The sequence below is a fragment of the Echinops telfairi genome, unplaced genomic scaffold (genome assembly GCF_000313985.2).
Source record: "Echinops telfairi isolate 266 unplaced genomic scaffold, ASM31398v2 ScPeMD7_9;HRSCAF=40, whole genome shotgun sequence".
Taxonomy (NCBI): Eukaryota; Metazoa; Chordata; class Mammalia; order Afrosoricida; family Tenrecidae; genus Echinops; species Echinops telfairi.
Window position 1 is genome coordinate 51,904,575 of NW_022103906.1, and position 23,502 is coordinate 51,928,076.

Consider the following 23,502-nt stretch of genomic DNA (forward strand, 5'->3'; position numbering starts at 1 on the left):
ATAGTAGAAGATTAAACATGAGGTTTATTTGTTGACATGAAAGCAAGTGTGGGGTTTTGCAAATGCAAAATTCTGATGCTCGTCTTATTTTTTGTTAACTTTGCTGTATCTTCAACTTTCTTGGCTGTAAAAATTGATTGCCTAGATTGTCCGCATATCAAGTCAAATCCACAATGGTTGCCCCGGAGTGAATTCTGGCAACCCCCCACTTTACCGTGGAGAACGGCTGTGGGTTTGGGATGTTGTTTGCTTGTTTTGTCAGGTGCTTTCTGGCCTCAGTCTGTGCAGACGCACATCTCCAGGCCTCTGCTTCCAGAGGTTGCAGCCACCAGCCTCTAGGTCCGCAGCCAAGCACCAAGGGACTGCGCCACCTAGGGACTGGAATGTACAATGAGTGTAGTAAAGTTCAGTTTTGACGGCACACTCAAAGAATTCTTTTCTTTTTATATGAAAAGTAAACGTCGGGCAGATGTATGGTTGAGTTTTTTCATTCAAAAATTTAGCAACCATTAATTTTAAAATGGCTTTTTAAAAACAGCATCACATTGAAATGAAGTGTCACTTTGTGTACCTTTATTAGGAATAGCCAAAGTGATCCCATGTGGGTGTGATCTGATGTCTGGCATCAAGCTCGTGGTGTCCAGAAGACATTGTTTAAAATGAGGCCACTATTAAATGGATCACATAATCATATCTTCACGCCCGAAGTGCCATTGCCTTTCCTAAAGCAAGGAGCCCTGGTGACAGAGCAGTTACACTCCCAGTTGCTAACTGGAAGCGTGGTGGTTGGAGCCCACCACCCTCTCTCCTGGAGAAGTTGCCACCAGCAGAGGTGGTAGTCGTGGAAGTCTTAGGATTCTACTCTGTCTTGTAGGGCACCGAGGCAACACGTTTGGTTTGGGTTCTTAAAGCTAAATTAGAATGTCCTTTTCCCCCCTCCCACAGGTCTTTTATCTTTTGGAGTTAAAGAGTCTGCTTGGGTGAATAAAGTCTTCACAGCCATTAATATCCTGGTACTGCTTTTTGTCATGGTTGCTGGCTTTGTGACAGGCAATGTGGCAAACTGGAAGATAAGTGAAGAGTTTCTCAAAAATATTTCAGCAACTACCAGGTAAAAAAAAAAAGACCTTCTTGTTTAATTATAGTTTTCTAATTTGCTTGCTTTTTGTTTTATACATATGTGAACATTTGTCTCTAGAACAAGGATTCTCAAGCATTTTTGTTTCAGACACTTTTCTGAGAGGCTTAGTTTTAGCCACAGACTCTTCTGCCCTTGCTCCCCACCAAACATACAAGTGTAGAGATGGCTTTCCTTTCCCGGGGCTGCCATATCAATTTCCACAAGGAGGGCCTCTTACAATAACAGCGGTGTCAGCTTTGTCGGTGGCAGTTTCAAAGAGCTCACAAATAGAACCGCTTCCCAAGGAAGTCATCTGAAGTGTATTCCTAGGAGAAGCCATCTGATAGGAAAATAACTTTCTGAAGTGTTTGTTCCCTTCCTCAGCGAGCCACCTTCTGAAAATGGAACAAGTAGCTACGGAGTTGGCGGCTTCATGCCTTACGGCTTGGCAGGGACTTTGGCTGGTGCTGCGACCTGCTTTTACGCCTTTGTGGGATTTGATTGCATTGCAACAACTGGTAAGAGCAGATTCCTGGCTCTCTGTGTTGGGATAAGTGTGCCTTTACCAAGAGTGCCCTGGGGTTGAAGAAAAGCAGAGGGTTGAAGAAAACCGAATTTATTGTGTGAATCATTGTTTCCATTTTCTTCATCCTATATGAGGAGCCCTGGTGAGGCAGTGGTTTACATGTTGGGCTGCAAATCACAAGATCAGCAATTCAAAACCACCCGTTGCTCAGTGGGAGGGAGGGGTGAGGCCTTCTACTGTAAAGATAGACTACATTGGAAATCCAGAGAAGAAGCTCTTCTCTACCCTGGAAGGTCACCATGAGCTGGAATCACCTTGTTGCCAGTAGATTTGGGGTCTTAGGGGGGCTGGGGACTTGAGGGGAGTGTGTGTGGACAGAATGAGTTATCCCATATACTATAATAATTATGTCAGAATTACTCTCAGGTCTTTCTTCTGGGTTCATATCATTACATGGCAAATCTTATTTTAAACAGTCCAAAGTATACTTTTTAAATTGCTACTAGAGATTAATATAAATAGACACACTGGTAGTTTATTGAAGCCTATTAGAGCCTGCTGAGTGCCAGTGCCAAGCCAGTCATTTAAGCTCTGGGGAAACCAGTGCCCAGGGGATTAGGGCTGCTGTTCTGTCCATAAGTAGCTCATAGGGCCGGTGTGCCAGGTCCTTCTTTCTGGAGACAGGAAGTTGCCTGGCATGACTTTTCCTTGTGCCCCTCCCTCTGGGAAATGGATCTTTTATGTAACAGCAAAGTTCCCTCAAACAAAGGACATGTCTTTCATGTAGAATGGATGAATTCAGCTAAGGGAAGGGAGAAAAGCAGCATATTGCTTACTATGGAGGGAGGAAGAATCAGGTAGAAAATAAATACCTTCCCCGTGTGTTCTGCGTTAAAGGTGCACATCTTTTATTTCTCCATAGGTGAAGAAGTCCGGAACCCCCAGAAAGCAATACCTATTGGGATTGTGACTTCTCTACTTGTTTGCTTTATGGCCTACTTTGGGGTCTCAGCAGCTTTAACACTCATGATGCCATACTACCTCCTCGATGAAAAGAGCCCCCTTCCTGTAGCATTTGAATATGTGAGGTGGGGCCCTGCCAAATATGTTGTTGCGGCAGGCTCCCTCTGTGCTCTGTCCACGAGGTAAGCAGCATTATCTTCTGGCCAGGGGCTGCTGTACGCCTGGTCAGTGTCTACAGAAAGCTTTCGTATTGTTCGGACCTATCTTAAAGTAAACTTGAGTTGGTGTAAGTGGAAGCTCTGTGTTGTGGCATTGTTTAACAGCATGTGTTCTTATTTTGAAGCACTGTGACTTCCCCTCTTAGCACTGAAAAATTCACGCCATATCTTCGTGGAAAGAGAAGGGTGGTCAACACCAAGTGTTCAGATTCGTGAAAGTTGTTTTTTTTTTATATTTAAGACTCTCCTCAGGTTTCTTAAGCATTTCATGATATAAATAAGATACTTTTTTTTAGTCATGCGACAGCCCATCTCTTTACCTGAATCATGAATATTTTAAACTGAACATTTTCTGAAGGTCTGCAAAAGAAGGGGAGGGACGGATCTTGATATAATTCTGCACAGCTTAATTTTTTTTTTAATTTTCTATTGAAAATATTGCATAAATAATTAGTAAACAAATATTAAAACCCATTATCTCTTTAAATTATTAAGTGACTTAATTTAATTCTGTTATCAATTAGAAGTTTTACTGGGTTTTCAGCCATTGGTTAGTCTGAGGTTTATTTTGAATAGCTTCAAATAGTCTCAAAAGGCTGACCTGTGAAGATCCATTAGACCTGGGTTTTAGAAGAGGTAGACAAAGATCCATCTGTGGCCAAGCACTACCTACGTAAGAAGGAAGGAAGGTGGGGTTTTAAAAATGCAATCTCCTTCTTCTCAATGGCTGTTGTCATAATTAAGTCATGTGTGGAAGTACTAAGCACACCAGTAATTCAAAACAAATTAAGCAAAAATAATTTTTCTAAACTTCACTGTTAATAATTTTTCATCGTGGTCACTTAATTTACAGTAAGTTGAATGTCTTTGTAACCTTTCTCCATCTTGGTTATCTTACGATCTTGGTAATTATTACTAATTTGATCGACGACCAGGCTGGGTAAGAGAAAAATAATTGTAAAATAAATATGCAAAATATATAATTATTGGAATAAATGGGGTGACTGTTGAAATAATGGTTTAATTTCTAATTAGATGCCAATTTAAGAATAATAATTTCTGAAATATTGCTGCTAGAAATGTTTTAATAATAGGTTTGGTTTGGGTTTTTTGGTTGTTTTTTCCAAAGCTTTAATTAATTCATTTAATTTATAATCATGAATCTGTACAAATTATTTACAGTATTGTTTTTAATCTGCTAATGTTGCTGGGCAGCTCTCTGTGAAAGCGTAGTAAGCACACAGCAGAAACATTGCCAGCATATTGACAATTAAACACCCAATCAGGGTGCATTACAATAATGATATTTCATAACTAAAGCAATTATGCTGAGTTTTATTCAATTATGTTTCATTTCTTGGACATCATCTTGCTTAAAATATGTTTGCCATTCTGCATGTCTTTGCTTTTCATTCAGTCTTCTTGGATCCATTTTCCCAATGCCTCGTGTAATCTATGCTATGGCGGAGGATGGGTTGCTTTTCAAATGTCTAGCTCAAATCAATTCCAAAACGAAGACGCCAGTAATTGCTACTTTATCATCAGGTGCTGTGGCAGGTGAGAGACAGTTAACTTCTCTAAGAAAAGGGCGATCTTTTCCACCTAGGACAGTGAAAGACAGAAATTAGGTGGCTGTCAGTTATTTACATGAAGGTCAATACGTGTTTGGGGTAAATGCTTTCTGTTCTGATTTTTTTTTTTCACAGAGATTCTGCTCTTCAGTATCTTTACCTGTATGTGCTTCCTAAAGTATGAATAACCTCTCACGTGTGGATTATGAATTTTTCTGTTCTAGTCTCCTGGGCTCTATGTTCCCTTTACCCCGAATTCTGTTTGCCATGGCCCGGGACGGTTTACTGTTTAGATTTCTTGCCAGAGTGAGTAAGAGGCAGTCACCAGTTGCTGCCACGTTGACAGCAGGGGTCATTTCTGGTAAGCGTTACAAACGGGCTTCTTCAACCTTGGGCCGTGAACATTGTGTGCTCATGCATGGACTTAGCAAAAGAGGGTCGGCTTTCTGTGCATGGAAATTATGGACGGAATCACTGGTCGATTCGGGTATGAACACTGGATGACAACTGAAAATGGTGGTGCTGCTGCGCACTGAAATTCATTCTCCACTGCCTCTTTGCCTTGTTTTACTCTGTCGTGACTTTAACCTGTTGAGGTGATAATAAACGTACAGAGGGTTGCAGTGGCTCTTCATGCTGCATCAGGTATCAAATTCTATATTAATTGATGTGCGAACATGTGGCATTATATTCTTGATGCCTACAATCATAATTAAGGAATAATTCATTAATTTTTAAATGTTAATTTAAGATGATGATTCCATGTTTTTCTTTTTTTGTCCAGGATACAAATAAGATATTGCAATAGCAATAAGGGGCCATAGGATTTTCTTTTCAGCTAGATTTTTCAGAACAGAGCCCCTCAGCTGTGCCCATTCTCAGTGAGCATAAGAATGCCAGGGACAAGGTGTTCTTGGTCATGCCAGTCACTGCCCTCAAACATGGGTGTCCTGGGACATCCTGGTTCTCTCAGACTTAGCAACACTCAGATCCTCTGAGATACTCCTTCAAGGCTGTTTTCCCTTTCAGGTGTTTCAGTACTGAAGTAAGCGTTCAGGAAATTATGGCATGTCATAATTTTATGTGTAGTATCTTGACCAGAATCATATTCTGGGCTGAAATTTGCAAAGGTATTTTATAGATAGAGAAGAACGTGGCCTTAAGGGCTCTGTGTTTGGCAGGATGAGAAGGACCTCGGCAAGCATCATAGATAAAATGGTCTTGTTGGTTGAAGTTTAGACCAAAGTGATCATTGGGTTAAGGATTTGAATTGTTGGGAAAATAGGCTAGTTAATACTTAATCTAACATTTAGTTATATATGAAGTTGGATTTTTGCAGGATGAGAAAGTATTTGCCTTCACATCCTGATTTTGTGAAATTTTTATAGTAAATTTGACCCTTTAGCAAATTTAGAAAAGGCAAGTCATTTATCTTTTCAGGGCTTTAGTTTCCATCCCTGTAGAAAGCAAATTGCCTTCCATAATCTAGGGCAGGCATTCTCAAACTACGGCCCGTGGGCCACACGCGGCCCACCAAGGACATCTATCCGGCCACCAGGTGTTTTTGCCCCATTTGTTTTTTTACTTCAAAATAAGATATGTGCAGTGTGCATAGGAATTCGTTCAGTTTTTTTTAAAAAAACTATAGTCTGGCCCTCCAATGGGTCTGAGGGACAATGAGGTGGCCCCCTGTTTAAAAAGTTTGAGGACCCCTGATCTAGGGCCTACTTTATTACTAAAATAGTGAGTGCTTTATGATAATGGAAATAGGGTTTGAGTTTTTCTAGACAAAAGATCAAACATTTTCTCCATAATTTTTTTTCTTCTAATAAATTTATCCAATAATACTCTTAATTTGTTAGCATTTTGTTCTTGTCATTTTTAAGGTATCTTCATTTAGAAAGAATTTAATTTGGTATTATAATCAATCAGATATTAAATAATCAGAATAAGATCATTATAACAGGCTTTCTTTCAAATGTCCTAAAAATAAATTTTTATGATTTGCTACTTTCCCTCACACACTGCTTTGTTGGTTTATAAATGAAATCAGAGAACTTGTATCCTGTTTTCACTACCTGCGGTTCTCACGGGAGAAAGATGAGGCTTTTTACCCCCATTGAGAGTTACAGTCTCGGGGACACAGAAGGGCAATTCTACCCTGTCCTATAGGGTCACTATGAGTCAGAATTGACTTGATAGCATTGAGTTTGTTTCTTGGTGATTCTCACAAAACATTGAAAACACATTAATGTAATGTATTAAGGAGCCAGGTGATAGAATGGTTACGCATTGGGCTACAAGGTCAGCAGTTCGAAACTACCAGCCAGGTCCTCAGAAGAACCAGGAAGCTTTCTACTCCCATAAATAGTTACAGATTGGGGGGTGGGGGAAGAGTTACAGATTGGAAACCCACAGGGACAGTTTTGCCCTGTCCTATAGGGTCACCATGAGTCAGATTTGGCCTGATGACAGTAATTTTTTTTTTAATGTGTATATTAGCAATGAGAAGCTTGTAGGATGAGGTATGGGGTGTATTTAAAGAAATATGATATTGTACTAAAAGCTACAGGGTTGTTGGTTTAGTGGAACATTGCCTCTACCTTGTAATAACTTAAGTCTGACTCGTAAGATGAGGATAGTAGTCACAATAAATCAAATTGTATGGAATTGCTGGTTTGTTTTTTAATGTCAAAACTCTATGAATACCAGGCTTTTCATGTAGCTGAATCTAATCCCTCCTTATCCATTGGCTTATCCAGTAGAAGATAAAATATGATCGTAGACATATAAGGTTTGCTGAGAGGTCTGAAGCGCCATATAAATGTAAAATGGGTGTTATCTATTTACTATCATAGATAGGGTCAACTATTTGGGGAATTCAAATGAAATCTTTTCACTCTTTTGATGCCTATTTAAGTGTTCCGAGTAGATAGGTTTTGTACCTGACAGGTCACCATTGGTACTAAAACAAAGTGTCACTCATTTGGCGCTAACTTGGAAGCTATTTCCTGAATCGGATTTTCTCACTGGTCTCTTTTCACCTTTCCTTTTTGTGCCCCATAGCTGTGATGGCGTTTCTGTTTGACTTGAAGGCTCTCGTGGACATGATGTCCATTGGTACTCTTCTGGCCTACTCTCTGGTTGCAGCCTGTGTCCTCATCCTCAGGTGAGCTCTCCGGGTTGAAAGGTGGTTCTGAAGAGTGTCTGGCCTGTGGGACATAGGGAGTGCCGAAACGCAGGGCTCACCGCCCTCACTTTCAAGGAGCTTAGCAATCTCATAGGAGCTACAGTCTATGTACAGTCCTGGACTACTAGTCTGAACTCGACCTCAGCAAAGAATCAGATATAATTTAATTGGCGAGTGATAGGTTAGCCGATTTGTGTAGAAGACCTATTGTCACAGTGTATAAAGTCACTCCCATTGAGTCGATTATGATTCCTAGCAATCTTAAAGGATAGGGTAGTACTGTACCCTGTGAGTTTATGCGATGGTAACTCTTTATGGGAGTAGAAAGCCTCATCTTTCTTCCACAGAGCGGATTGTGGTTTTGAATAGCTGACCTTGCACTTGGCAGCCCAACTCCTAACCACTATGCCACCAGAGCTCCCTCACAATGTATAAAGATACTTATAAATACTCATGCATTTTGTACTAATAATTGAAGTGCTAAGCTTTTTTTAATAAAGATGTAATCAGAGAGGTGGACAGAGAAATATGGAAAGGCGATTTACAAATAGTGAAAATACTGAACTCACCTGACTTTACTCGTGAGTAAATAAATGAGGATGTGTTGATTCAGTGGATTCTTACACAACAAATAAAATGACATTAAATTGCATGGGGAAATGTATCAATTTGAGATTGTAAAACTACATACACATTTGAGTTTATTTAAACAATGCCTCAGCAGTTTATATGGAAAACCATGGTCAGACAACCATATCCATGGTTTTAAGAGCTATCAGTTCAAACAACCACAGACTGCAGCTACTTGGGAAAACATTTTTCAGAAAGTGAAAATTTAAATGTGCCAGGCACTGAGCCCTCCCCTGAATTTACGTGAATGAAGTGCTGTGGCTCCTGCACCTCCTGTCTCTCCCCAGCACTCACTTGAGCAACGTTTCCTTTGGGATGTTGGTTTGCAATTTGTGCTGTGTGCATCCTTTGTTTCTGTGTAAAACAAGGCCCTTAACAAGCAATTAAGTGGCCAAATCCATCCCTCAGAGAAAGGCTAAGAGAGAGTGAAAGAGGCTGTGTACATAGTGTTTCCATTGTGCTAGGTAATACAAATAAGCTAGAGATGATTTAAAATACCATATATGAGGATGAGGTGCACAAATTACACACAAATACTATCCCATTTTATGGAAAGGAGTCAGCATGTGTGGATTTTGATGTCGGTCTGGGGTTGTGTGTGTGTACTTGGATTGTTGTTACTGTGTCGAATGGACTCTTAACTCGTAACAGTCTTATGACAGAGTAGACCTGCTCCATATGCTTTCCTAGACTGAAATCTTTACAGGAATAGTGTATCAGGTCTTTTCTCTGCGGATTGGCTGGTAGGTTTGAACCTCCAACCTGTCATTTAGAACTGAGAGCTTAACCATTGTGCTACTGTGTGTGTGTGTGGCTGTATGTATTCATATGACTATATGTGTCTATATGTACATATTCTTAGATACCTGCATGAAATTTTATCAAATTTCACCAAAATACTGATAGTGATTAACTCTGGGAATGGATGATTGTAATTTTCTTTATACTTTCGTGGTTTGTTTGTTTTTTCCTTTTTCTTTTCAGGGAGCATTTTTCTTCTATATGCGGAGGAAAATGCTGTTCCAAAAATAAATAGTACGGGAGCTCAAAGGGGAGACAGGCCACACTGAGAGGATTCAGGGCACACCGTAGGGGTAACACAGGTGTAAAAGAGGTGGGCAGAGCAAAAAGGGAAACGCCGTGCATGGCTGGGGTTTACCTAGAAGAATCAGGTTGGGAAGTTGAAGAGATGCGGCGGAGAGACAGGTTGTGATGAGGCCTTTGTTTGCCAAACAGGGGATTTTTCCTTTGTTCTCTAGCTGATGTTTGACCAGAGTTTTCTGACTGTTTTGGTTAACTACATTTCCTTTGGACACAGATACTTTCCGAGTAATCATTTTAAGGTTAACAGAGCTAGCTTCCCTTTGTGTCTAACTACATAATCTTCTAGTGAAGTGGCTCTCGGGAAATTCCGAGTTGCTACAGGTATTTTATGGAGCCTGTGACCGAGCCTCGCCCATTCAGGCATGAGGTCAGGCAGCATGGGGTATGGGGAGGGGGCTTCAAAGACTTTGTGGAAAGTGGAAATAAAAGCCTTAGGTGTTTTATTTACAATTTTAGATTACATTTCTTTTTTGCCTTCAAGTACTGTTTTGTTTTATGTGTGTTCAGTGAAAGTGTACACAACAGAATAGATGCCCGTTCCACTGTTTGTACACCTATGGCTTCATGGCATTTGGTTGCAACATCCTTGAGTTGTAGCAACATCCTCATTACTTGCACTCTAATTCCATCCCTGTGAACATGATCTCACAGCCTCCCCAAACTGCTCATCTAAGCTTCAGAGTGTTTGTTTAACAGGTGCCTATTTCATTTTGGCCAAGTGTCGACATAGGAATAAAGACACAGGTGTTTTCTTTGGGGACAGGTACCAGCCTGGCTTGTCCTATCAGCAACCCAAATATTCTCCTGAGAAAGAAGCTCTACAGTCGTGTGCCAGCCCAGCCTCCAAGAGCGGGTCCCAGGTCACCATGCTGCAGGGCCAGGGCTTCAGCCTTAGGCTCCTCATCAAACCCTCCCCTCAGCCCACATCGGTGTCAGCTTCTCTCGTGAGCATCCTGGTCGGATTACTGGGTAAGTCCTCTGCACCGCCTGCACTGGGAAGTCTGGTTCCTGTGCGAAGGCGGAGCAGGTATGAGGTGAAAGGTGGTGGTGGCAGTCTCTGTTCGCTCGAGCTGCCGGGGTGCCTTGAAAGAACAAAGGAATTTTTTCAAGTCCTCAGGGTACCAATTCTAAAACAACCTCTCTCTGTCTTCTCTGGGAAAGATCCTTGTTTCTCTGTTTTCTTCGACCCTAGTTGTCAGTTCCTCAAGGATCTTCCACTGTCAGCAAAAGTTGTGCATTTGTCTCTGCCTATGCTACTCCTGATAAGCCAGAAGTGCTTAGGTTTAGCACATACCCTGCTAATAAAGATGTGATAACATAACCAAGAAGGCCCTGTTTCCAAACAGGATTCCCCCACACCTAGGTGTAGGGGCTAAGATCCCAATATGTATTTGGGGTGCACAGTTCATCCACAGCAAGACCTAAACAGCAGAGGAAGCCCTGGGTGGCAGCTTAAGCCCCATGGCCATGCTTAGAGAGGTGAGACTCAGCTTAAGCCCCATGGCCGTGCTTAGAGAGGTGAGACTCCCCTGGGAGGAGACAGGAATGAAGAAGTGAGGGTGAAGTCAGCCGTCTCTTCCCATAATGAAACGGAAGACGCACGAAGGGAAGAGTCTTTGTACAGGTCTTTGCCTCATCACAGCGTACTGTTTGAAGTGAGGAATTGGAGTGAAACGTGTGCGCGCCGGCTTTGTTTTTCCCAGCGTTTCTGGTCTTGGGCCTGAGCATCCTGACCACCTACGGAGTGGAGGCCATCGCCCGCAGGGAGGCCTGGAGCGTTGCTCTCCTGGCGGTGCTGCTTGTTCTCTGCATCGCCATCATCCTCACCATTTGGAGGCAGCCCCAGAACCAGCAGAAGGTAGCCTTTATGGTAAGTACAGTAAGGGCTAGACTGCATGAATCATAAGGCGCAGTTTCTCTCACCATGCGTTTTTGTCAGGTGTTTCTGATCAAGGAATCTACACAAAAATTTAAAAACCCACTGCCGTCAAGTCAATTTTAACCCAGAGCGACGCTAGAAGACAGATGAACTGCTCCTTTGGGTTTCTGAGGCCCTACATTTTTACGGGTGTAGACAGCTTCGTTTTTCTCCCAAGGAGCAGCTGGTGGGTGTGAACCACCAGTCTTGCAGTTAGCAGGCCCGAATCATTGGAGGATCTTCATTTCGGAAGTCCTGTGCCCTCTCAGCAGCAGGCTGCTTTCCATCATTCCCCTTCGTTTTGGCAAGTGAAATGATCCTGTCTTGTTTTAAAGAGCAGGTTTCAGCTTGAAGGGAGAACTTCCTGAAATTGTCCCCCTGGGATTCCATGTGGATCCAGAGTTCTGGAAACATGCCATTCTCCAGATCGGAATTTGGACTCTAAAGTCAATTGGCTAGTCTTAGTGATGATGCAGGTGTTAGTGGGCTGGATAAATCCCCTGCTGTTTTGGGCGGCTGGGAATGAATATGAACCCCTCTTTAAGTATTCTCTAGAAGAATGATCTTTGTTCCCATTGTCCTTTTCATGAGAATATAAACTTAGTGACCCAGTTTGAAAATATACCAGGGGCAAGGGGTATGAGGCTTCAGAAAGCTCATGGGAAAATGGAACTTAAAGGTAATAGAATATGTCCACAAACTTGTTAAGCCCCCTTGTATATGAAAAATTAATTGCTACAGTGTTGAAATAGTTTGAGGAATATGCTTTCAAATTCTGAGTACATTAAAAAACAAAAATCATTTCTCTTCCTTAGGTACCATTCTTACCATTTTTGCCAGCATTCAGCATCCTTGTGAACATTTACCTGATGGTCCAACTGAGTGCCGACACTTGGGTCAGATTTAGCATCTGGATGGCACTTGGTAGGTCCCGCCATGCTGTGGCGTTCTGAACTTGGGCTCGCTCGCTCGCTCGTTCGTGGGGCCTGCTCGGGTTAGAGAAGAGCACCCCCGTCCCCTTCCTGGAAATAAGGGCTCTCAGCATTTCCTCATTTCCAATCTTTTTTTCAGATAAGGAGACACTAACTCACACTCTGCCTTCTTAGGTCCTCAGTTGTCTTTACATAACCTTTCCTGCTTCAGTCCCTCCCAGTACTCCTTGTGGTGGGTTCTATTTTCTCCAAGTTATGGATGGGAAAAATGGAAGCCAACAGAACTCCGCTGATTTACCTTGGGAAGCGCAATCCGAGACTCGGACTGCAAAGCGAGTCCTCTCCAGTGAACGCCAGTGGATTTCTGGGAACATTCTGGAAGGGCTGTTGGCAAACACTTGCTTCCCTGAGATAGAAATGTCTCGTTATTGGAGTCCTGGAGTGGAATCTAGCGTTAAGTAATTTGACGCAGCTTCTTTATATCTGTAAGGCGGTCTGGTTTTCATTATGACCTAATTCAGATTCCTATGTGAAATTTGAGTTAGAAACTTAAGTTTGTTGTAACAAGCTCAGACGGGGTCCAGAACGTGAGGTGAAGGCTGCGGGGTGAAGAGGTGGACGTGAGCCTGGTCTCCACTGCCCGGTAGGCTGAGAGGAGTCTCGGAGTTTCTGGTTTCTGACAGTCCGCCAGTTGGCTTAAGAAAATGAATCTTAGCCTCCTCATTCCCTTGTGTATAGGTGTTTGCTTGGGCTATAAATTAATTTCAAATATAAGACACCGATCCCGTTGGGCCCATGGGAGATTTTATCTTCAGTCCATCTTGTCCACTGCCCCCACATCCACATTTAGTTGCATCCAAGTTTTGGAGGTCACACTGTGCAGAAAATTAGAAGGTATTTGCTTTCGGTCAAAAGTTCTCCGTCAAAACAGGTTACTCTATGTTATTCCTGTTGCTGTCACTATGAGAACTCGGCTCAGGTGGCCTGCTATTTCAGAGTCTGGATCCTGGCAAGACTCTCCTGCCAATCCCAGAAGAAGTCTGTATCTGGAGGAAGCTCCACCCTCCCTACCTTTTCGCCAACCACTTAGCTGCTTGCCTTAAATCTTCTCCCTGCTCTAGAGTCTAGATTCATAGTGACCCTATGGGACTGAGTAGAACAGGCCCTGTCGGTTTCTGAGACTAACTCTTCATGGGAATCAAAGCCACCTCTTTCCCCCCTTGAGAGGCTGGTGGTTTTGAACTGGTTAGCGGCCCAGTATGTAACCCACCACGCCATGCTTAAACTGCCTCCTACACCACCGAGACCCCAATCAGCATGGCTATTCATAAACAGTTGCTTTGTGTGCACGGACACTCGTAAGGGACATCCATATCCTCTGTTACAGCTGGGTGGGCTTCCCAAAATGTCTGACTTCCACCCTGGTTCATGTTCCATTTGTATTTAGGGTATAATTTGAGACTACCCCACCTAACCTTTGGTTTAAAATGTTAGCTTGAGTTTTGAAGAAATAAAGGTAGTTTTTCTTTTCCACATAAACATTTTCCAGAACACTTTAGTTAAAAGAAACATTTTCTGTGGATTTGATTTACTGAACCCAAAAGAGGTGTATTCCCCTGGGAAATAGCCGTCTAGAAGGCCTTGGGGGGCTAGCCTGTGTCTGTGTTCTAGCCTTCTAAAGCAGCACACAAAGAAGGGGAAACGGTCCTGCCATTTCTCTATTAAACTGTCCTTATTAAAACAGCTACAGCCTGACATGCCTAAAACATGGATTTTTTTTCCCCCTCCCCAAAAGGTTTCCTGATTTACTTTGCTTATGGCATTAGACACAGCCTGGAAGGTAAATCAAGGGATGAAGAAGAAGAAGAGGAGGAAGAAGAGGAGGAGGAGGAGGAAGAGGAGGAGGAGGAAGAGGATGGTTATGCAGGCAACGGTCATGGAGCAGCAGAAGGAAAATGCACCATACAAGCAAATAACCGTCACCAAAGAAGCCGCACCTTACCTTTCTTATTCCATGAAAATACCAGCGAATGCTAATGCTTGCAGGTGCCCCGCCAGCCCGCCATCCTGACTCACACGCCACCCCGGAGTCAGCCATGGCGGGATGTCGTCATCATGCTAGGTTTCACAAGTGTGCCATGGACCTAGTTTGCCCTGGTTTCTACTCACTCTTCTGGGCAGCACTTCCTCGTGTGGAATCATGTGCCTGGGGTGACATTCACCTGCGCCCTCCCTCAGTGATGACTAACCCACTCCCCCCACCCCTGTGTGAGTGTGGATGTGGAAAGTTGTTGGTGTTTTCCTGCATTTCAGTTCTTGTTGTCATCAATTGGCAGCATAGACTACACATACTGAAATGAAGGTAAAGCACGGAAGAGAAGAGTGTTTCGTCTGCGTCCTTACAGAGAGCATGCTAACAAATGTACTTACCCATCCAGTTGCCTGTCGGTGGTCTGAGTGGGCAGAGGGCGGAAAGAAGCTCTTCTCTGAGCTGCAGATGCCAGCGGCAGCTTTCCCACAGGCTAGGTTTGGCCTGGCTAACAAGGTCTTGACAGTGGGCTAACCTTAGCCAGTCAGGGTGTTTGTTTCTGCTCTACTGCACAGCACAGGGGTGCCATGCTCAGTCACTGGGTGGCACCCTGGGGAGCTCTTAGCTCCTTTAAATGTGTCCTCCTCCATAGGAGGGCCTCATGCTGGGAATGCGGTCACCATCAGCCCAGTCTGAGGCCTGCGGAAACAGTGTGCTCTCCCTGGGGACCTTCTTACTAGCAAGCAAAGCAGAAACCTCCTGGCAGATCCAAGAGTTAGACCCATGCTCAGATAACAAGATTAACCAAGCAGGCTTGCTTTAAAAGTCACTTAAAAGAAGCCAATCTTGTCTCCCAGATCACACGATTGGCTTTGTGATTCATACAATTCCCGATTTTGTGAATAACTAGTCACACTGTAGTGTTCTTAGCCGCGTCAGGCACAGAATTCACTCCTGTTTTGTTTTGTTTGTCTGGCCTGTGGTGTGCAGGGCTACAGAAACACACGTTCTCTCTAGTACAGGACAACAATGAAGGGGCACAAGAGAAAAGTCGCTCTCTGATTTCCTGGTGCCTCTTCAGATGTTCATGGACATTTGGCCTAATGTCACAGGTTCCCATCAACTTTGCCTCTGTTTCTTTTGGAAACTTAGGGATGTTCTCCCCCTTTGACTAAATTATTTAGCACTTTTGATTTCATTTCTTCTCAAGTAACTATATTAAAGCGCTTCATGCACACCCCAGTATTCTCTGGTAAGCCATCAGTCGTTAGGGGTGGGTTGGGGATGGGGGAGATGTTTTGTTCAAATACAATTATTTTAAACTTCAATCTAAAAATCAACTTGAATTAAAATTATGAACTTTTTCCCCCGCATGTAAGATCCTCCAGTTTGCTGTATTTTATTTAATAGGGCTTTCTTATCATGAGCTATTTAGCTAAAATGTGTGTTTTACTTCTCATGGGATAGTTTTTCTTACAATTTTTCTTAAAGTGGTTTGCTAAATGTAGCGAGAAACTAGATTTATGTTGTGGGTTACACGCCCAGGATACTTGTCGTGAGTGATAACCGTGCACACCAATCCACCAGGTTAATCCAAAGACCAGGAGAACATTTATTTTCTGACATCTCTTCTGAGAAGTCAGTTATTTTATTGGTGCCATTAAACAAGTTGTGATTGATTTGTTTAAACATTGATAGCAATTACCTATCAAATAAACAGGAAGAAAGCCTGGTTTTCTGGCTGCTATGTTGTAGCACCCTGACAGAGAAATCAGTGCTGACATTCCACATGTCCCAGGGTGCACATGTTCAAACTTGAAGCTCAGCATTTTCTTTCAAGCTGCATGTTTTACTAGAGAGGGGGAGTTAGATAAGCGAGTGGGGACATGTAAGGACTAGGGTAGGTGAAGTCATGCATTCTCCCCGTTGTAGCAGCACACCGACAACAACCCTTTTTATTCCACAGTACATCAGAATTAGCCCTTGGATGCATGAGAAATTTGACGCATGAGTCTTTAACTCTTTCACTAACAAAATCAAGAAATTTCATTAGAACTCGATAGGCAGCTAGAAGTACTATACCCATTCTATTCAATTAGAATAAAAATGATTGTGTTTCCACCTGAAATGAAATATCGATTATAAATGCAAATGTCTACAGTGTAAAACACATTGCTGGTGACTCTGCTTTCCTCCCCTTTTGTGAAGATTCAAGTTGTGTGTGTGTGTGTGTGTGTGTGTGTGTGTGTGTATGCATGCAAATATGTAAACACATTTATGTGTGGGTTTGTGTATATATATCAGTATATCTACATATATTTCAAGTACCAATGTATAAGTAAGTTGGGCCTATGATGGGCTTTGGAAATGCTATTTTTAAGTGTATCAGAAGCCCAGCTTATATCTGATAGGTATGCTTATACAAAATTGTTAGGTTTTTAACTATTTTGAAGTATTCAACAATTTTATATGGATATTTTCTATAGCTAGATTCTTTAAGGTATTTATACTGTTTCTAATATGAAATTATTCTCTAGGACATTATAACAGGTGCTTTCTAGTCTGAAATGGAGTTGGGGTGGAGGCCTTAGAGTATTGCTGTTTACTTGTTTCTCTAGCACCTTCTCTGACTTATTTATCTCTATATGTGTTTATTAGTAAAAGCCAGTACTATGAACTCTTCTTATACCAGCTCTCTCCCTATATTTGAATTCATAACCTTTGAGACAAAATGTTCTTTTTCATTAGGATTACCAAAATGTTTTATATATCGTTGACAAGTAATCAGTTAAGCATATATAAATACCTTTTCAGAAATTGAAAAAAAAGAAAGAAAGAAAAGCGCACATTCTCTTTATGGTCATTGACTAAAACCGCTTTTACTCTGTTATACTAGAAAATAGCACTCGGCATTTTCTGTGAGAAACTTCCCCAATAGCACCTTTAGGTTATCCTCTTAAAAGAGGGAATGGTTTGTGAGTTACTACATTAAGGTAATGCCAACCCTACATTTAGGGAGGTAGCCGTGCAAATTCAAGTTTAAAAGCGCTTATGTTTTGATACATATTGAAATGCAGATTTTTGTTCAACCACAGCCCCAGAGATAAGCTGGGGCTTATCAAGCAAGCCAAAGGCAAAATAGTCTTTGAAATGTATACATTAAAGAAAAAGATGTAGACAAATAAAACTTCACTATCACCCAGCGCATTCGTTGCTGAGCCTCGATCTGCGCGACTCGAGGACAGAGTTACCACAGCCGGTTTCCAGGGCTGTCGCCGGCCTATGGGCACAGACTGCCGAATATTTACCCACTCTGCCACTGTCATTGGTAGAAAATCACAATCTCAGAATTACTTCCTTTGAACAAGCTAAGCCTCTCAAGATTTCTGCATAAAGAGTTTTTAAAGAACATTTTTATTTTAAATATTAGTCAAAATATTTTGAGTCCTGAATGTTTTTTAGGTAGTTGTTTATATATATACACATACATACTCTTAAATAAAATATTTTAAATTAGCCTATGCAGCATATTAGCAAAATAAAGCATTTACCAAATTCCTTTCTGGGTTTATGTGAACCCTGGGAAAGGAGGAAAAAGGACAGGCAGGTCCCTGCAATGCTGATGACAGAGGGAGCAGAGCAGCTTCTTCCTCCTCAAAAGGCAGTGCCACTCAGTAATGCTCAGAGCTTAACCTTTGAGCAAAGCTGCACAGAGATTCCAGCTCCCTGGTGTCACCTTGCTGATGGGGGCCTGCTGTGCCTGATATGCCCCAAGTGACCTTGAGTTAGCACCAAAAAGCACAATTTCCACAGAATTTTAACAGGGTAGGTTTACACCCTGGATTATTAAACTCCACATGATTAGTGTGAGTTTGAAAGTTTTTTGTTTTTTTAAAATCGACTTCTCTTTATGCCAAAAGAGCCTTCTCCATGCCCTTTGCACTTTGCGGAGTTCCCTGGCACATCCTAACGTAAGGGGAAAAGTGTCAGCATCTGAATAGCCATACCAACAGATAGATGTTTTTAAAGCCACAGAGATGTGAAAATAAGGTTGCTTGATGTTTAACTGAGAGGGCGTTTGTTTTTCATTTTTTTCTTCCTCCTTATGTAATCATACTTAAATATTTTTGAATGGCTTTCTAATTTCTAGGCTTTGAGGTGCCTGATCAGTTATTGTAGTTGTTGGCTTAGTTGTTAGTTTTTGCAACATTATTGCTTATATGTACACAGTTTAATCTTATTGGTTACAGTCCATCGTCTGGTTTAATCCTGTCCTGGGGTGAGGTGACCTCCAAGCATGAGTGTCTATAGCTACAACTGTTGGTGGGGGTCTTGGGATGAAGGGAGAAGTTATGAGGTGAAAGAAATCAGGTGGTTCAGGGTCCTTGATTTCAGTTCTAAATCCCATGAGTATGTCAAGGGGAATGAAAAAGGACCAAGGAACCTTTCTGACTCAGATAGGAGTGGCTGCGTCCTGCACCTGGCACTATAAGGCCTGGCCTGCTGCAGTCCCTGCATACACAGACCAATGGCCTACACCGAGCCAGTCAAGGGCCCTGTGCTGCCAGTGGGACAGGTGGTATCACAGCACACTTGATTGCTCAGTTCTTCAACTAGGGGTGCCCAATTGTATTGCCTCAGTCTATCGTCACACTTCATAAAAACTGTTGGAGGGCCACAAACCCCACAGAAATTCTGTCTGTAGAAGCTGACAAATGCATTGGTCTTATGCAAATGTAAACGTAAACATTTTACTTAGTCTTAATTTTAAATTGAAATGTTTTGAATGAAAATCAGCATTTTTACTTATAAATTTGAATTATGTTTTAGAACTTGTCTTAAATAAAATCTTGCTTTACCACTGTAAGATACATTTTGTCGTGTGAGCATGTATTTTTAAAATAAATATGAGTTGCAATAATGGCGTGTGCACTTAAATACCTTTCTGAGCAAATACATTCATTTCACATTTCTCTAAAGCTCTTCCTTATTGATTCTTGTCAGTGGAGTTGAGTGTCCCAATCAGGACCCTATGTGTGCAGACTAGCACTGTCCGTAGGGTTCCCAAGGCCATGCATGACCTTTCAGAAACACCACCAAGCCTGACTTTCCAAGTGCCTCTGAGAGGGTTTGAACTACCAAGCTTTAAGGTAATGGTTGAGAGCTTAATCATTTGTGCTATCCGGTGACTCCTGAATATTTGGGAACCTTTAAAGTTCAGAAAGATACAACAATCTAAATGGAAACAATTGTATGACAATTCTTGAATTCCCAGTTTCTCCCCAACTTTTGCCGCCATACCCCTGGGAAATCATCCCATTACTGCCTCAAGAGATTTCATGTACCAAAAAAAGCAAAACAAAAAAGGGAACAACGATAACAAAATAAGATCGAGAAAAACCAGTTGGAAGAAAGAAAATGTTAAAAGGTAGAGCAAATTTAAGATGGGTCACAAGGGAGATCAAATGGCAAAGTGTTACATTTTAACCTCACTGCATCTGCCATATCAGATCAAGGGTAGTCATATCCCTGGTCTGATCAGAGGGGATTCACGGGAGGCTTAATTAATCCATGTGTATTTCCCCTTCCCTTTTTATTTTTTAACTGATAGAACTTTTAAATGGGTCAAAAAGGGGATCAAATAAAGTGGTACATATTAGCCTAACAATTATAATCGTCTACAATACTCGCCTGAGGTTAACATCCCTCAGCTATGGTCAGGATTCACCAGAGGCTTAATCCATGTGTGGACCCTGCAAATGGACGGTGGGCTTCACCGTCAGCCACAGCTGTCTTCAAATTAGGAGTTCACAATTTAAACTTATTCTGTACAATCCTTGGATCGTACAGGCTAGCATGCTTCCATTCGGACTATTGTTTCTGATAGCTGGGGCCTCCCCTAGTTTATTCACACTGCTATAGCACCCACACCTTAAGTGACCTCTTCATGAGGGCAAGTATCAAGCAGGACCAGGTATTGGCATATGTGTATATATTTATATGGCAATACATTGAAGAAGTGGCCAGACTGGGCCCGTATTCAAGCCCTCCCTCAATGCAAGAACAACACTTTGTTCTAACAACCGGACAGTATGTGATGGTCACCCTCCTGACATGATCGCTGAAGACAAAATGGGTGCACAAGCAAATGTGAAGAGAGCTGATGGTCCCCGGGGCAGAGACCAAAAACCCATCTGTAGACAATGGGACATTCCCTCACAGAAGGATTGCAAGGAAGGGATGAGTCAACCAGGGTGAAGAACAGCACCGATGAAACACAATATTCCTCAGGTTCCTTGAGGCTTCCTCACCTCCCACTATCATGACCCCGATCCTGCATTTCACTTCAAGCTAGGCTGGAGCATGTACACAGGTACAGATAAGAGCTCACAACACATGGAATCCAGGTCATAGAAACCCCTCAGGAACAGAAATGGGAGTAGCAATACCAGGAGGAAGGTGGAGAATGGAGGTGGGAGGAAACCGTGGGTGAAGGGGTATAATAATTTATCAAGGGGTCACGAGGATGGGAGTGGTGAGGGAGAGTAAAAAGAGCTGATACCAAGGGTTCAAATAGAAAATAAATGTTTAGAAAACAATGATGGCAACAGATATACCAATATGCTTGATACAATTGATGTATGGATTTTTATAGAGCTGGAAGAGCCTCCCAACAAAATTACCTTGAAAAAAACTAATTGTTCTTGGAGTGGGGCTAGAATTACATGCAAGTCAAAATTCCTTCATGCATCTGTGGTTTATACATGTCTGTGGTTCACCTTAGAGACATCATTGTCATTTTAGAGAATATTATCAACCATCTCTCTGGATAGTAAGATATTCTATTGATAGTGCCATTAACTTAGCCAATGGTATAGAATTTAAAACACAGTTGACGGAAGGAGATTACAGTACTCCCATTATTGGTCCTGAGGGGTTTATCTGTCCTGGGTTCCCTGTGTATATCCTATATATACCAGTGGATATCCTCTGGTCTAGTCAGATTTGTAAGGTAGAATTGGGGTCATGATAGTTGTGGGGGAGGAAGAATTAAAGAAGCAGAGGAAAGTTGTATTTTGTCGGTGCTATACTGCACCCTGGCTGGCTTATCTCTTCCTTGTGGCACTTCTGACAGGGGGTGTCCAATTGACTACTGATGGGCTTTGGGTCTCCACTCTGCCTTCCCCCCCATTCACATAGAAATGATTTTTTGTTTTGTTTTGTATCTTTGATGTCTGATACCTGATCCCATTGACACCTCATGATCACACAGGGTTCTGTTGCTTCTCAGCTAGATGGCCGCTTGTTTATCTTCAAATCTTTAAGACCCCAGGTGCTATATCTTTTGATAGCTGGGCACCATCAGCTTTCTTCACCACATTTGCCTTTGCACCCATTTTGTTTTCAGCAATTGTGTCAGGGAAGGTGAGCATCATAGAGTGCTGTGTTAGTGGAACAAAGTGTTCTTGTGTTGAGGGAGTACTTTAGTAGAGATCCAATGTTGTAATACTTTGTAAATAAGCATATGTACATAGATCTATTCCCCTGTCATTGTATATAAGTGTATTTACATATATACATGCCTGCATTTAGACCTCTATAAATGTCCTTTGCCTCCCAGTTCTTTCCTCTATTTCCTTTTTACTTTTTTCTTGTCCCACTATCATGTTCAGCCATTTGGGTTTCAGTAATTCCTCTTGGCTTTATTGCCCTTGATCAAGCCCCCAAGCATCCTATACTCTCCTCACCCTCAATTTTAGATCACTTGTTTTTCCCTGTCCCTGGGTTTATTGGCATCCCCCACACCAAATCCTTTCTCCCACTTCCCCCTCTCCCGTGTCTCCTGGGAACCCTCGTTCCATTGCTCTCTCCTCTGGATTGCTCATCCCGCCTGTCTTGTCCAGATAGACATTCAGAAACAATAATACACGCAAAAACAAAGCAAAACATAACAAAAGAAAACAAAACAACAACTTTTAAAAAAAGAAAAAAAAAGTAACAGCAAAAAAATAAAAGCCCTCAAACAATTCCTTTATGAGTGTTTTCCACTTGAGTCTGCCGGGTGCCCCGTCCTGGCCCCAAAGTCCACCTTTGGCCTTCCTCGGGGACTCCGTTGCTTTTTGCTCCTCCTGCTGCTCCGCGGCACGTCCTTAGTGTTTCGCCACGCTGCGGCGGGGTCGGGACGGCACATCTCCCGCAGCGTGTCCCCAGTGCTGTCCCCCATAGCACTCTGGGTCAGTGAGGGACGTTGTATCTCGTGGTGGGGCCAGCCCTGTGATCCTCTCTGTACATTGGCTGCTCTGAGCCGGAATACTGTCCTCAGCCAAGCCATGATATTTTTAATAACTTCATAAGCACGTGACAGACAATGAATAAAAAAGACTGCAAAAGCATTCATGAATTTGGAGGGTTCAAACCCATCAGCCACTCTTTGGGGGAAAGAGAAAGCTGTCCGCTCTGGTCAAGGACAGTCTCGGAGTCTCCGGATAAGGTTGCATACGAGTCAGAATTGGCTGGAATTGGTGGTTACCAACCGAGCAGGTCTTTGGGTGAGCCAGCAGCTTGTGCTCAGTGACTTAGTTGGCAGTTGGAACCTAGCCGTGGGCACCAGGAAAGAGCAGTCTGGGAATGCGCATCCTTCAAGATTATTGCCAAGAAAACCCTCTGGAGCAGTTATACGTTGAACCTCATGCATCAGAATTGCTACTGGAACTCAGAAAGCACTCAGTCGCCATGGACTTTACACAGCAGGAGCCCCTGGGTGGTGCTTGGTTACTAACTGCAAGCAAGTCCAACCCACCCAGAGGCATTTGGGGAGAAAAGTCTACTTTTGAAAAATTCCAACCATTGAAAACTCTATTGCAGTTCTTCTCTGAAAACGCATGGGGTCGCTATGAGCCAGAACAGACTCCACGTCAACTGTTCCTTCCGTTTTCAAACAATTTTATCGACATATTATTCATGTATCCTACAATTCAACAAGTCAATCATATTAAAAAGAGTTGTACAATCATCACTACAGTCTATGTAGAACATTTTATTCTTTCTTATACTGATTGTGATTAACTCCCCATTTCCCCCTAGCCGCCCTCTGAGAAATCGACAAGAAACCATTAATCCAGCTACTGTCCCTATAAATGTCCCTATCTTGGATTTCATATATAGAAAAACATTACCCCCCACATAAAAAAAAAGCCAACAACAAAATAAAACATAGAAAAACCTCAATCAAATTATGAAAACCCACATGTGATCACAAGGTGCCGAAGGGATCAGGTGTCAGACATCAAAGAAAAAAAAA

At 42.3% G+C, this 23,502-nt stretch overlaps 1 protein-coding gene across 3 annotated transcripts in view; it reads left to right on the top strand.

Annotated features, from left to right (window-relative positions):
• SLC7A2 (solute carrier family 7 member 2) overlaps window positions 1–19,122 on the top strand; it is a 58,477-nt gene extending 39,355 nt beyond the window's left edge. For 2 of the 3 annotated variants that reach the window (XM_030884589.2, XM_045286622.1), the window contains exons 4-12: window positions 946–1,111; window positions 1,505–1,638; window positions 2,569–2,791; window positions 4,245–4,384; window positions 7,465–7,567; window positions 10,086–10,291; window positions 11,026–11,192; window positions 12,056–12,164; window positions 13,968–19,122. In XM_030884589.2, the coding sequence (XP_030740449.1) occupies window positions 946–1,111; window positions 1,505–1,638; window positions 2,569–2,791; window positions 4,245–4,384; window positions 7,465–7,567; window positions 10,086–10,291; window positions 11,026–11,192; window positions 12,056–12,164; window positions 13,968–14,209 (1,490 nt within the window). In that variant the 3' untranslated portion in view covers window positions 14,210–19,122. Of the gene's footprint in view, window positions 1–945; window positions 1,112–1,504; window positions 1,639–2,568; window positions 2,792–4,244; window positions 4,385–4,622; window positions 4,760–7,464; window positions 7,568–10,085; window positions 10,292–11,025; window positions 11,193–12,055; window positions 12,165–13,967 lie in introns of all 3 variants that reach the window. The other variant, XM_004696167.2, reaches the window with a different exon arrangement.
• The last annotated feature ends 4,380 nt before the right edge of the window (window positions 19,123–23,502 follow it).